This window comes from Rhinopithecus bieti, unplaced genomic scaffold (assembly GCF_001698545.2).
Source record: "Rhinopithecus bieti isolate Rb0 unplaced genomic scaffold, ASM169854v2 scaffold_33374, whole genome shotgun sequence".
Taxonomy (NCBI): Eukaryota; Metazoa; Chordata; class Mammalia; order Primates; family Cercopithecidae; genus Rhinopithecus; species Rhinopithecus bieti.
Window position 1 is genome coordinate 1,672,691 of NW_016814428.1, and position 13,897 is coordinate 1,686,587.

At 40.8% G+C, this 13,897-nt stretch overlaps 1 protein-coding gene across 1 annotated transcript in view; it reads right to left on the reverse strand.

Annotated features, from left to right (window-relative positions):
- DOCK10 (dedicator of cytokinesis 10) overlaps positions 1-13,897 on the reverse strand; it is a 287,983-nt gene that overhangs the window by 63,975 nt on the left and 210,111 nt on the right. The window contains 4 exon segments of the mRNA XM_017850274.1: positions 3,229-3,342; positions 6,825-6,894; positions 9,047-9,165; positions 10,896-10,988. Coding sequence (XP_017705763.1) covers positions 3,229-3,342; positions 6,825-6,894; positions 9,047-9,165; positions 10,896-10,988 — 396 coding nt within the window.

The window sequence follows — 13,897 nt, forward strand, 5'->3', positions numbered from 1 at the left end:
TTTTTTCTTTCTTTCTTTTTTTTTTTTTTTTGAGATAGTCTCACTCTGTTGCCAGACTGGACTGCAGTGGTGCTATCACGGCTCACTGCAGCCTTGAACTCTCCGGCTCAGGTGATTCTCCCACCTCAGTGTCCTGGATACCTGGGACTACAGATGTGTGCACCATGCCCAGCTAACTTTTTGTGTTTTTTGTAGAGACAGGGTTTTACCATGTTGCCAGGCTGGTCTTGAACTCCTGGGCTTAGGTGATCGTCCTGCCTCAGCCTCCCAAAGTCCTGGGATTACAGTTGTGAGCCACCAAGCCTGACCTAAACAAACTTTTTATTGTACTAGACTCACCCCTAAAATTTCAAAGTTTAGAGGCAAGGGTGAAAATGGAAGGTCATATGTCTAAATATCTAGAAGTTGGAAGTCAAGCTGAAAAGGTGTTAAATAAAATATCCTCCTACCTCAACAAACAAAACTTCATAACACCTTGGAATGCCGCACCAGTGTGTGAGGTCCTAGGGGGCACAGGGCCTGGCCTAACCCTTTTCTTCTTCCCGAAGGCTCTGTCCTCCCCCTTGAGGGGCCTGGTGCACATGTGTTAAGTACTTTAAAAAACAAAGCTTCAAAACTTATGTCACCTAAATAACTAATATCTCAAAATTATCTGCTCATGCCAGATTTCGTCATGAAATAAATGCAGGCCCAATGATAAGAGCAGTGCACACCGGTTCCTACTTAGGACTTTGCAGAGGTAGGACCTTGTCCACCTGAGCTCTTTTGGAAACTGTCCAGCCTGCACATCTGAGTGCTGTCCACAACCCGACCCTCCTCCCTACCACAAGTAGCTCCTTAATGGGGTCTAGGGTTGCACTCAGGCATCAAGTCCTGTCCTCTGGAGGTCTGGAGGGCTTGGGACAGAGATTGAAGCAGGCCTGGGATTCCGCCTATAGGACCTTCAGCAAGAGGGTCTTGGGGTTCCTTACAGGTCTAGAAGGGGAGGTAGGGGCTCCTGGTGGGCTTATTCTCTTTATTCTCTTAGCTCCTCTTAAACCTTGGCCTAGGAGGATGGGTGCAGTATGAGAAAAGCAAAGCACATACCAGGATGGGCACCCTTCTTTCTTGGGTCTAGGGGTGACACTTAGCTACAAAAAGTCATATTGTATATGTACAGTTTCAAGAACGCACCCCTTGCATCCTCTCTGCTTCCCACCCCTTCCACCACAGTAACAGTTTTAAATTCTGTGCTGATCATTCCCTTTACTTTACTTCACAATTTTGCTATGAATACTTATACAATGAAGGGATATTTAGTTCATCTGGCCACTGAACTTCATATAAATGGAACTGTCCTCTATGTATTCTTCTGAGATTGCCTTTTTCATTCAACAAACTCTGTTCTGTGGTTCGTTTATGTTGAAGCATGTAGCTGGGGGGATCACCTATGGTCACCACATGACATGTATAATCACCGTGGACTTACCTGCTCTACTGTCAGTGGGCATTTGGATTATATCCTGTTTTAAGCTCATACAAACAATGCCGCTATAAACTTTTGACAACATAGTCCTAATTCCGGAAGACTGGCTCAGATCAAAAAGAGAAGGGATTGATGTTCTACAAAGGCAGCTATGGCTTAATGGAGTGATCACTTCTTAGTAAGAAGAAATGGAAATGGCTACCAATACTATTCTAGCACTCCAACAGCATTCTAATGGCTATTAGAAGTGAAACATGTTGTTAGGAATATGAATGAATCCCAGGCACACTGCTGCAATCCTCTCTCCCTAATCTTGTCCAAAATATTTTTAGCCATCATGTCAAGTGTTCCAACATTTGTCTCTTAATTCAACAGACTTCTGCCCCTCTCCACCCCTTAGCGCTCTGGTCTGCCTCCACTATTTTCCTTGAATCCACCAGCACTAATGAAATTGAGCTTTTACTTGTTTACGTCTGATGACAGATGAAGCCTTGACTCCTCTACTGCCCTCTCCACACATTCCCTTATGTGTCTGCACACTCCACTGCCTCCTGTCTCCTGAAACCCACCCGCCCCGCCTTCCAGAGCACATGGTCCATCATTAGCACAATCTCCTGAAGATGCAATTCTTCTCTGAGCATTCTCTTCACTCCGTATTTTAACTGAGTAGCGACTCTCCCCAGAGGATCCTGCTTCTCTGATAGCCCCTCGAGTGGTTGCGGTCTCCATTTTTACCCCACTGTAGTCAATTCTCAACACAGCAGTCAGAGGGATCCTTTTAAACCAAGGTCAGCTTGGTTTAAAACATTACTCCTCTGTGCAAAACCTTCCAATGACACAAATCTCAGTTCTGCTCTGAGTGGGAATGCCAGGCCTCTGCTAACTGCCAAGCCTCCAGTGGCTTCCATGACTTCATCTTCCATCTTTTTTTTTTTTTTCTTCCTGCTCACTTGGCTCCAGCCACAGTGTCCTCCCTGTCTCCTGCAGACACACCAGCCGTGCTGCTGCCTGATGACTTCATGCAGGTCTTTCCCTCTGAGCATCTCCATGGCCAGCACCTCTTCACCTTCACATTTTTTTTTCTTTGCTCAAGAATTACCTTCTCCATCAGATACATCCTGACCACTCTATTTAAAACTTCAACTCTCCCCTACACCTTCAGTACTCACAATGCCCAATTCTTACCAGTTCTATAATTTTTCCAATGCATCTTCTTTTCTAACATACAATGTATGTCTGTCTGTCTATCTATCTATCTATCTATCTATCTATCTATCTATCTATCTATCTATCAGGTCTTGTTGCCCAGGCTGCAGTGCAATGGCATGATCTCGGCTCACTGCAACCTCTGCCTCCCGGGTTCAAGCGATTCCCCTGTCTCCACCTTCTGAGTAGCTGGGATTACAGACGCGCACCACCACTCCTGGCTAATTTTGTTTTTGTAATTTTAGTAGAGATGGGGTTTCACCGTGTTGGCCAGGCTGGTCTTGAACTCCTGACCTCAGGTGATCTGCCCATCTCGGCCTCCCAAAGTGCTGGGATTACAAGGGTGAGTCACCGCACCCAGCCCATTCTACTTTTTTGTATGTTGTCTTGATATAGATCTCTTTTGCTTAGTATCTTTATATGCTAAGTTTCAATATGAATCTTAATGCTGGAAACTGAAAGAGAAACAGTCTACATCAATGACTCCTATCATTTTCCAGGGATAAGCGTGATCCATGCCTAGTACTCACATTAAAGGACCATCTTTAAATTCTTACCTTTAGGACATGCTTTACTGTTGTTGAGTCATTTGATTTCAAAAGACCAGTCACATTTTTAGCCAGTTCCTCATGTACAGTCCTCTCCTTGCATGCCCTGGTCTTGAACACGAACTGAAGAAAATCCAAAAAGTGAATAAAGTTAAGTACTTTGAAAAATGAAGCTTCAAAAACTATGTCATGTGAATAACTCATATCTCAAAATTATCTGCTCATGCCAGATTTTGCCATGAAATAAATGCAGGCCCAATGATAAGAGCAGGACACACCTGTTCCTATTTAGGGCTTTGCAGAGGTCGGGCCTTGCTCACCTAAGCTCTCCTTGAAACTCTGTAGAAATCAAGAGAAAGAGCCGGAGAGCCATTTAACACATTCAAGGAAACATGGAGGGCTTTGACCCACCTACTTAGGACACATTCCCCTTCTCCTTCCTCCATTGGTAACAGGTGGCATGGTAGCAATTCTTCATCCTGAAAGGGTAGAGCACCCACTCAAATAGCCAAGTGGGGAAGCCGGTGCCTTCCAGAGGCCAGTAGGTGAGCTCCCCACAAGCCCAGGGTCTATCATCCCATGCTTAGACACATCTATCAAGGCGTTCATGAGCATTGGCCATCAGTAAGATAACAAATGCTGCATACTTATTTTTTTTCCTCAGAAGATTGGTTTTGGCATGCACCACTGAGTGCATGTAATGGCTAGTTTTCAGTATTTCTTCATCTCTTAAGAATATCAGTATCAATTTAGGCACATACATAAAGTTCAAATATAAAATGCTTATTACTGAATTATAATATTTCACTTATGAGTTGGGTTTGCCTCATGGAAGGACATTTCTTCATAATTTTCACAATTCAAATTTCACTATAATTGAGAGTGAAGGCAGGAAAGAGAATGAATGGCTTAACACAGAGGCACATTAGCTTTTGGATCTGTAACTGTTTCTTTAAACTTTGTAGCACATTGGCAACCTAACTTGTCTTGGTGGAATTTGACTTCTCCAAGCTCATCTCAGAGAAGAAAGATGAAGTTAATGGATGCATGAAACTAGATAAAATCAAGAGTAATACAATTTTTCCCTCTCATGGATTATACCTCAGATGAGAGTAATGTCATCAAAGAGCTCATGCCATGCACAGTTATTTAGCCTGAAGGGCATTTAAACTGGCACTGAAATATTATTTTAAAATTTTGACTATAACCCATCAGTGCTACAAATCACTGTTAACCATGGCATTTAATTAGACTGGCTTTAGCCACGCATCTTTGAAAAAGACATGGTGTATGTGTGCATTTTGAATATTGTAGATGAAGTGAGTTAGCAGCATTTAGCACCACTGAACTTGAAATGGTGTTTAGATAACTTCTGAATAAATACAAATTGCAGTGAATGTCACATCTTTCGAGGACATTCAAGCATGCACTGAGTCCAATCACAGAATGATAGAGGTGAATGTTCCTTTGGTCATTTCATCTCACATTACAGAGGAGAAAACTGAGGTTCAGAGAGGCTGACTGCTCCGGTCTAGAATTGACTAGAATCTAGTCTCTTACTTGCCAGCTTAGTGTTCTTTCCAGAGTAAAATGCGAGTTGATTATATTTATTAGGAGGTATTTGTTTTAGGTATGTTAAACTTTATTATAAAATTGTTATCGGCCTAAAATTCCACATAGGTGTATTTTTGGATTTAAATCACTTAAAGCAAGCTAAGTAGATAATCTCCTGTATTATAAAGTGAGATGGTCCTGTTGGGTATTTCAGATATCCTGGTTAAAAATAAGGGTCACACCAGGATGCATTTCTAATACATCTCTCCAGGAGCATCATCGGTAGAGAGTCTGAGATTTGAGGTACTCACAAAGAGCTAGCCTTGGTAGTCACAAAAATAGTCACAACACAGGAGAATTCTTAAAGTAATTTTCAATGATTTCACTGACATGAGGAAAATAATATGTGTTGAAATGGAGATGCCTGTGTATAAGATGGATCAAGAACTTTTTTTCTCTTTCTCTCTCAGTCCCTTTAAGGATTGAAATGAAACATTGGGGTAAGCATTGAGAGGGTGAAACCTCTCTAGGTGATTCTGTTGAATGGTAAATTCATCGATACTCTATAAAACGAAGCTATGACCCTATCTTAGAGAACAAACTAAAAAGGCATGTGTAGGTGGAACTGGCTTTTTGCAACTGAGATGTGGATCTTATTGGGTAAAATTATACCATAGAGAAATTATTGTGAAATAAGTATTTTCGGCATGTAGCCTATGTTTAAAAAGGGCACACACTCATGCTTTGGTATTTGGGAAGACAACCAACATTTCTGACAGATAGAAAACATATGGATATAAAAATTGTTAACGAAAAAAATTTCCTTCCAGATGGTATCTTAGAGGGGTTCTCTCCAGAATGCAATTTCTGGTTACTTCCTTTTATGGGAGTGAGGATTTTTTTTTTTTGAGATGGAGTCTCGCTCTGTTGCCCGGGCTGGAGCGCAGTGGTGCAATCTCGGCTCACTGCAAGCTCTGCCTCCTGGGTTCACGCCATTCTCCTGCCTCAGCCTCCCGAGTAACTGGGACTACAGGCACCCACGAACACACCTGGCTAATGTTTTTGTATTTTTAGTAGAGATGGGGTTTCACTGTGTTAGCCAGGATGGTCTCAATCTCCTGACCTCATGTTCTGCCCACCTCGGCCTCCCAATATGTTGGGATTACAGGCGTGAGCCACCACACCCAGCCAACTTTTTTAAAAAACAAGTTTCTAGACATTTTGAATATGTGAGTATCTGTCTGTGCATACATATTAAGAGAATATAGTTTTTTGATGAAAAGCTATGTCTCAAAAGATTTAATCTATGCATAGGAAAAAAAATTAGAGATTTAGGTCCTCTATGTATTATAAAGTAATTTAAGATACTCTTCTGTATTTCTGGATGGGTTCTTTCTTTTCATTAAAGAGGATGACATTTAGGTGGGAACTACGAAAACGCAAACATCATCACAAGTTCACTGGCATTAATCCACAGGCCAACTGGAAATGAGAATAGAAGCATCTCTGAGTGAACACTTGACATAGGACACTGGAAGAAGCAGTGCACACTGATGGAATGGGCAAGTGGTTCATGCCAGAAGATAAAGGACTTAACATACCAGAAGCAGGTACAAATATACAGTAACTGGGAAAATGAAATAATGCCTGAGAAAACAATAGAAAGAGCTAAGAAAGCATTACAGAGGAAACACAGAACATTCAACAAACCAATAGGAAAGTCTTCCTTAAATTAACACAGGAATCTCATTTACTTGTAATGTTGACTTCAAAAGCACGGCACTTGAGTCTTCTCCTCTATCTTTTTCTTTCCTCTCTCTCCCCATTTAATTATTTATTTGCACAGGTACACATCACTTATACATTTAAAAATTCACCTCGCCCATTAATGCAAAGAGATGGAATTCTAAGTAGCTAAGGGGAATTCCTGATATTACTGTGATGGGCGCCACTCAGTTAAAGGGAGAAAACTTCCCACTTACTGCAGACAGGAAATGAGACAAGCCACACAGCACAAGGGATATGAGCAATCTCCAAGAGGCATTTCATACCTTAATATATGACTGGACAGAATGATCCAGCTGTTCGTCATGGCACTTGGCCACAATGTCGGTCAGAACCCTGGAAAAGCAAAGCTGATCAGTGGCCTTTCTGGAGAGGGCAGGAAAATCCCGCTTTAGTTTGTCATTACAGTGCTTCGTAAATTGGGTATTTAATAGTTACCGGGTGAATGAGTGAACCAATCTCTGACTCCTTCCTTGCCCTTCTCACCCCCATATCCAATACTGGGCATTTAATATCTGTAGCATCGATGACCATTTCCATCAATGAGCCATTTCCAACTTTGAAACTTTGAAACACAAAGATATAAGTACTATTGTAATATCACAATGGAGACTTTTTGTCCAAGTTGAATGTGCTAATTATGGTCTGTGCATTTTTGACATTATCTTTTGCAAAAGGGATTACTTTTAGTGCCTAATTAAAATTTTAGACTTTTAACTTCAAATTAATAATCATATTTCATTTGAAAAGGGCTTGCCTTCTGACCTATGGGCAGTATATATGCTTTTGGAAGAAGTAATTAGGTTAAGATGCAGTTGGTTTGTTTTGCTTTGTTTTTCCCGTAGATGGGTTGGGGTTTCCAGTAGCAGTGATGGTACAGGTGGATCTTTTTTCACATTAACACTACTATAGCTCCATGGCTTTTTTTCTTTTTCTGGCTTTTTTTTTTTTTCTTTTTTCACATTAACACTATAACTCCATGGCTATGGTGCTCAGGAGTATCTCAGAATTTTCAACAGATCTATCTGCTGCAATATTTAGGAGTCTTGCCAACACAGACACACATTCACATGCTGAAAAGAGCATGAGTTGAAGACACAGTTGGGGACTTTTAATGTGGGTCTAGAACTGGATGGTTGTGGAGCCATTAGAGATATTTAAATTGTCCAGAATTTCAGGCTCTGCTTTAAAAACTAGGCTAAAAATCCCTCATTCAGAAAGAGGTCAGTAACAGGCCTGTGAGTTAGAAAGATACTGGAAACATTTCAATGCCAAAAGTAACATTTTTTTTCCCCAGAATGCTATGACTAAGTTTTTTCTAAAAATGAACAGCACAAATATAAATTTAATAATTAATTCAAAACACTATCTCTATAAAGAAGAAACTGTGATTTGTGAAGGCATTGGCCAGATTAGAGATGTTGGAAGAATTCAGTATAGCCAAATTTAAAGTGAGAACAGTTAAAAAATTTAATATTTTAAAAAAGGTTCTTGTGGGAATGCAAAATGATACAGCCACTCTGGAGAACAGGCACTTTCTTACATATCAAACATGCAACCACCTTGTCTCCCAGCAATTACACTCTGGGCATTTACTTCAGAGAAACGAAGACTTATGTTTACACAAAACCTGTACGTGAATGTTCATAGCACTTTTATTCATAACAGCCCTAAACTAGGGACACTCCAGATGTCCTTCAACAGGTGAATAATTAAACATACGTGGTGCATCCACATCATGGAATACTACTCTGCAATGAAAAGGAGTGAACTACTGATAGATGCAATGATCTGGATGAATTTCCAGAGAATTATGTTTCGTGAAAAAGCCAATTTCAAAAATTTATACTGTATGATTCTACACCTGTATGGAAGATGTTGCCAGTGAGGAAAACTAGGTAAACGGCACATGGGAAACTGAATTATGTTTTATAATTGCATATGAATCTCAAAATAAAAAGTTTAATTTAAAAAGCAAAGAAAAAGAGGTCTAACACTTTACTACTAATAATAAGGTATTAGAAGGTAAGGAGTCAAGAGTGGAAAATGCTTAAATTAGAGATGTGGGCTGGGTGCGGTGGCTCAAGCCTGTAATCCCAGCACTTTGGGAGGCCGAGACGGGCGGATCACGAGGTCAGGAGATCGAGACCATCCTGGCTAACATGGTGAAACCCCGTCTCTACTAAAAAATACAAAAAACTAGCCGGGCGAGGTGGCGGGCGCCTGTAGTCCCAGCTACTGGGGAGGCTGCGGCAGGAGGATGGCATAAACCCGGGAGGCGGAGCTTGCAGTGAGCTGAGATCCGGCCACTGCACTCCAGCCCAGGCGACAGAGCGAGACTCCGTCTCAAAAAAAAAAAAAAAAGAAAATGAAGATGTGTTCAAATGAAATGTAAACACACAACAGTAGATGGCTGTTTAGTTGTAATTAAGAGTTTGTATAACTACAGATTATAAAGTCTCTTCTCTTAAGGTTGTGTTATGGATACCTGGTGACAGTTGTAGTTATTTCATCTTCCTCATTCTGTACCAGAACTTTGAAGAGCTGATTCAAAATTATAGGCAGAAAACTCATGATTGCATGAATCTTTTCCACATTCAATAAGTTCTGTAGTAAATTGGCAGAATAAAAAGGATATCAATTAAATTTGAAGCATGTCGTAGATTCAAGACCTGAAACTATAAAGCTATGAGAAGAAAACATAAGGAGAAAAACTTCATGACATTAGACTGGGCAATGATTTTTTAGATATGACCCTCAAAGCTCAGGCAGCAAAGTGAAAACAGACAAATGGCACTATATCAAACTAAAAGGTTTCAGCACAGCCAAGGAAACACTCAATGGAGTAAAGACACAACTTTACTCCATTGAATGCAGGAAAACATTTGCAAACCATACATCTTAGAACGGGTTAACATTCAAAATATAGAAGGAACTCAAACAACTCAATAGTAAGAAAACAAATAACCCAATGAAAAAGTAGGTGAGGAATCCAAATAGCCATTTCTCGAAAGAAGATGTACAAATGGCCAACAGATATATAAAAAATGTTCAACATCATTGATCATTGGAGAAATGCAAATTAAAACCACAGTGTGATATCACCTCATATCTGTTAAAATGGCTGTTATCAAAAAAGGTGAAAGATAATAATTATTGGAGAGGATGTGGAGGAGAAGGAACACTTGCACATTGCCGGTAGGAATGTAAATCAGAAGAGCCACTATGGAAAACAACACGAAGGTTCCTCAAAAAATTAAAAATAGCACTGCCATATAATCTAGCAATCCCACTACTGGATGTATATCCAAAGGAAATGAGATCAGTATGCTGAAGATGTCTAGGTTGCCATCTTTATTGCAGCATGATTCACAGCAGCCAAAATATAGAATCAATTCAAGTGTCCATCAACAGATGAAATGGGTAAAGAAAACGTGGTATGTAAACATAATGGAATACTATACAGCCTTAAAAAGGAAGGAAATTAGGTCATTTTCAACAACATGGAGGAACCTGGAGTATATTATGCTAAGTGAAATGAGCCAGGCACAGAAAGACAAATACCGCATGATCTCATTTATACGTGGGATCTAAAAAAGTTGAATTCGTGGAAGTAGAGAGTGGAATGGTGGTTACCAGGGGCTAGGGAGGGGAGTGCTGGGGAGATGTTGATCAAAGGATACAAAATTTCAGTTAGATATATAGGAGGGATATTGCACAACATGGTGACTATAGTTAATAAAAATGGGCTATACTCTTGAAAATCTCTAAAAGAGTGGATATTAAGTGTTATAACCATAAAAATTATAAGAATGTGATAAATACAGTAATTAACTCAATGAAGCTGTTACATAATGTATACATATTTCCAAACATCATACTGTATACAATAAAAGTATATAATTTTTCTTTGTTAATTAAAAAATGAATACATTAGAAAAAAATAAAGTATGTTCTGCTGGTATTTTTTTCAGAACTTGAATATGAGCACTGTAGCCCACCTTTATCTGGCTTTATTCTTTATTGCAATTAGTATGGAATATAGTCATGATGGTAATGTTGCAAGGACTCTTGATTTAATAACTAATTTAAAATAAATTGATTCTGTTTTCAATTATTTTATTTTGGAAAAAACTGATTTTTTGCCTGTCTTTTAAGTCAAGAAACAAACGATTTAGAAATTATGAAACAAAATCATTTACTCTCTGAATTGATAAGGTATTAAAAAATTTTGAGTAATAATCATCTCCCAGTTTGCCAATCAGTGGAAAATGTAAATGTCTCCTTTGCATATTTTTACCCTGGAGATCACTGAAACTGCTTGCGTGTCATGTTACCTTACAAGAGCGGACGAAATTTGAGGTAGGTGACTGAGACATATCTTTCTCTCTTTTTTGGCACTCTTGGAAAAATGCATTCACATGTGGATCCTACAACAGCAAAAAAAAAAAAAAGTTTATTTCTGATGACATGTAAACTGTGTTACAAACACAAACCACTGTGATGTGAGGTAAGCACTTCTGTAGGATTGATGCCTTGAAGTGCAAATGCTTTATTAAGGAGTCGGAGGAACAAAGCTTTGATGTGGACATTGCTGGCCTAATAAAGGCTCTGCATAAACTACAAAGCCCACTCTTCTATTTCATTCTAAGAGGTTTTGTTGTCCTGTTCAACCACATGACAGTGGCTGGAGAATTACTTCCCTTGGTTGTGCTTTTTGTGTTTAGAAAAATTTTCCTCATTTATCTTCCCACTCCCGCTTCTTCCATAGACTTCTACCAATTTCTTCCATACCGTGCTTGACACACATGACAATGCGTACTCTTGAGTATCCACGGGGCATATTTTCAGGCTTAGAATGCCTGAATTAGCCCCAGATTAGAAGTCCACAACTCATATCTTAGGATAAAACTGACTATAACACTTGAACTTTATTTCCTGAAGAAGGTGGTACCTGGAAAATTCTCTCAAGTTCTGCCCTGAGGGTGGGAGCTACATAGTCAGGCAGTGAGATAAAGAACTTGTGTGAGGACACACTCTGAATGTTTCTCTGGCTTTCTATGATTCTAGAAAGGCATCTGTAGCTTGGGTTTCCCTCATTTCCCTCAGGTCACTATGTGTGTGCGTGTGCGTGTGCGTGTGCGCTATTTTCTGTTTTCGAAATGTAGCTCTTTTTTGACTAGAGACAACTGTTTTCCTTTTAAGTATCACTTCATTGATTCGTCTATTTGCTCATTATTTATGGAAAGCTGACTGCATGCCAGGCTCTTAGCAGGCACCGAGGGAGGACAGAGCAGAGGGCAAGGAAGGCCCAACCCCTTCCTCTGTGTACCTTCCATTAAGGCGGGGAGGTCAGCACGACACCACTACTTCCACACACACCTATGTAATCCCATTTGATGAGCGCTTCAAACACAAAGCAGGTGCCATCTGGATGAGTGACAAGATGGCCCAGCTTTGTCTGTTGGGTCAGGGAACAGGGAAGGCTTCTTAGAGAAAGTGACAATTGAGCTAAGATCTGAAGGATGGGTAGCAACCAACCAGACCAAGGGGAAGGGGAGTGTCCACCCCCTGCAATATGGTTCGTAATAGCTGGCGGGGCGGTGGGGGGTGGCGGGAAAGGGGAGTACAATTACTCCCCATATCACATAGGGTGTCCGCCCCCCATGATATGGTTCGTAATAGTCAAGGAGGGTGAGTGGGAGAGCTTCCCTTCCCCACTGAAGAGGGGCTGGATGTCAAAGGGATCACTGGGTCTTCCGGGAACTAGGTGGATATTGTTTGGCTGCAGGGCCTTGGGTGTTTGAAAACTAAGGTAAATGCTGCCAGCATGTGGGTGATGAAAGTCAAGGCAGAGAGAGGGTGTGTTGTGGTGAGTTAGAGACCAGCTATTTGGAGAAAGCAGCTGGAAGCATGAGATAGAGAAACTGAGGAGCTGCAGAGATATATGAAACTATAGGGTTTGGTGGAGATTGAGCATTTTGTGGAACTTGACCAGGGTTGATGGCATCAGAGAAAAGATAGGTTTAAATAGTTGTGGGTTCAGGGCTAGGGATAAGAAGTCAATGGGACTTGAAGCCTCAGAGGTTGCCGAGAGAAATTTTGGTCCAATGTATATATGATGCCTCGATTATTTCATTTTTCTTGTGGATCAAGTGTGGCTTGTAGATAAAGCAGCATGAAGCAAAAAATGAAAAGCAGATACACATTAAACCTAAGAAAGGACATATTTTATGTACTTTTAATAATGTATAGTTTATATCTGTTGCCAGAAAACTCACATTGTGGTAAAATAAGCTGCTTTGCCACGGAAGGAATGAGTTTGTGGTCATTTAACAATGGTAATAATTATACATGTATTGACTTTTGCAGTTCATGATATATTTCTCATTTTGATCACATTTTGAAATATTTCTCCTTTGGATCACATTTGCTACAACCTTAGGTAGCAGAGACTCTGTTGATATCATTTCTTGTTGAGGAAATAAGGATATCGGAGGTAAAGTGACTTGTCCAGGGTCATGGAGCCAGAAATTAGGTGGGGTGGTTCTCAAATGCAGTTCTGCCAACCTCATGGCCTTCCCATGAGGTGAGCCCTGGGAAGGCACTGGGGATCAGACTTGGTTTTCAGGTAAAGATCTGAAGTATTTGTTTGTTTATTTATTAATTATTATTATTATTATTATTTTTTTTTATTTTTATTTTTTTTGGAGACTGAGTCTCGCTCTGTCACCCAGGCTGGAGTGCAGTGGCCGGATCTCAGCTCACTGCAAGCTCTGCCTCCCGGGTTCACGCCATTCTCCTGCCTCAGCCTCCCGAGTAGCTGGGACTACAGGCGCCCACCACCTCGCCCGGCTAGTTTTTTGTATTTTTTAGTAGAGACGGGGTTTCACCGTGTTAGCCAGGATGGTTTTGATCTCCTGACCTCGTGATCCACCTGTCTCGGCCTCCCAGTGTGCTGGGATTACAGGCTTGAGCCACCGTGCCCGGCCTTATTTATTATTTTTGAGATGGAGCCTCGCTCTTGTTGCCCAGGCTGGAGTGCAATGGCACAATCTCAGCTCAACACAACCTCCGCCTCCCGAGTTCAAGCAATTCTCCTGCCTCAGCCACCGGAGTAGCTGGGATTACAGGCATGCATCACCATGCCCTACTAATTTTGTATTTTTAGTAGAGGCGGGGTTTCTCCATGTTGGTCAGGCTGGTCTTGAATTCCTGAACTCAGGTAATCTGCCCGCCTAGGCCTCCCAAAGTGCTGGGATTACAGGCATGAGCCACCGCGCCTGGCCTTTATTTTTAACATTTAACATTTTTAATACATGAGTATTGTCAGTGGAAG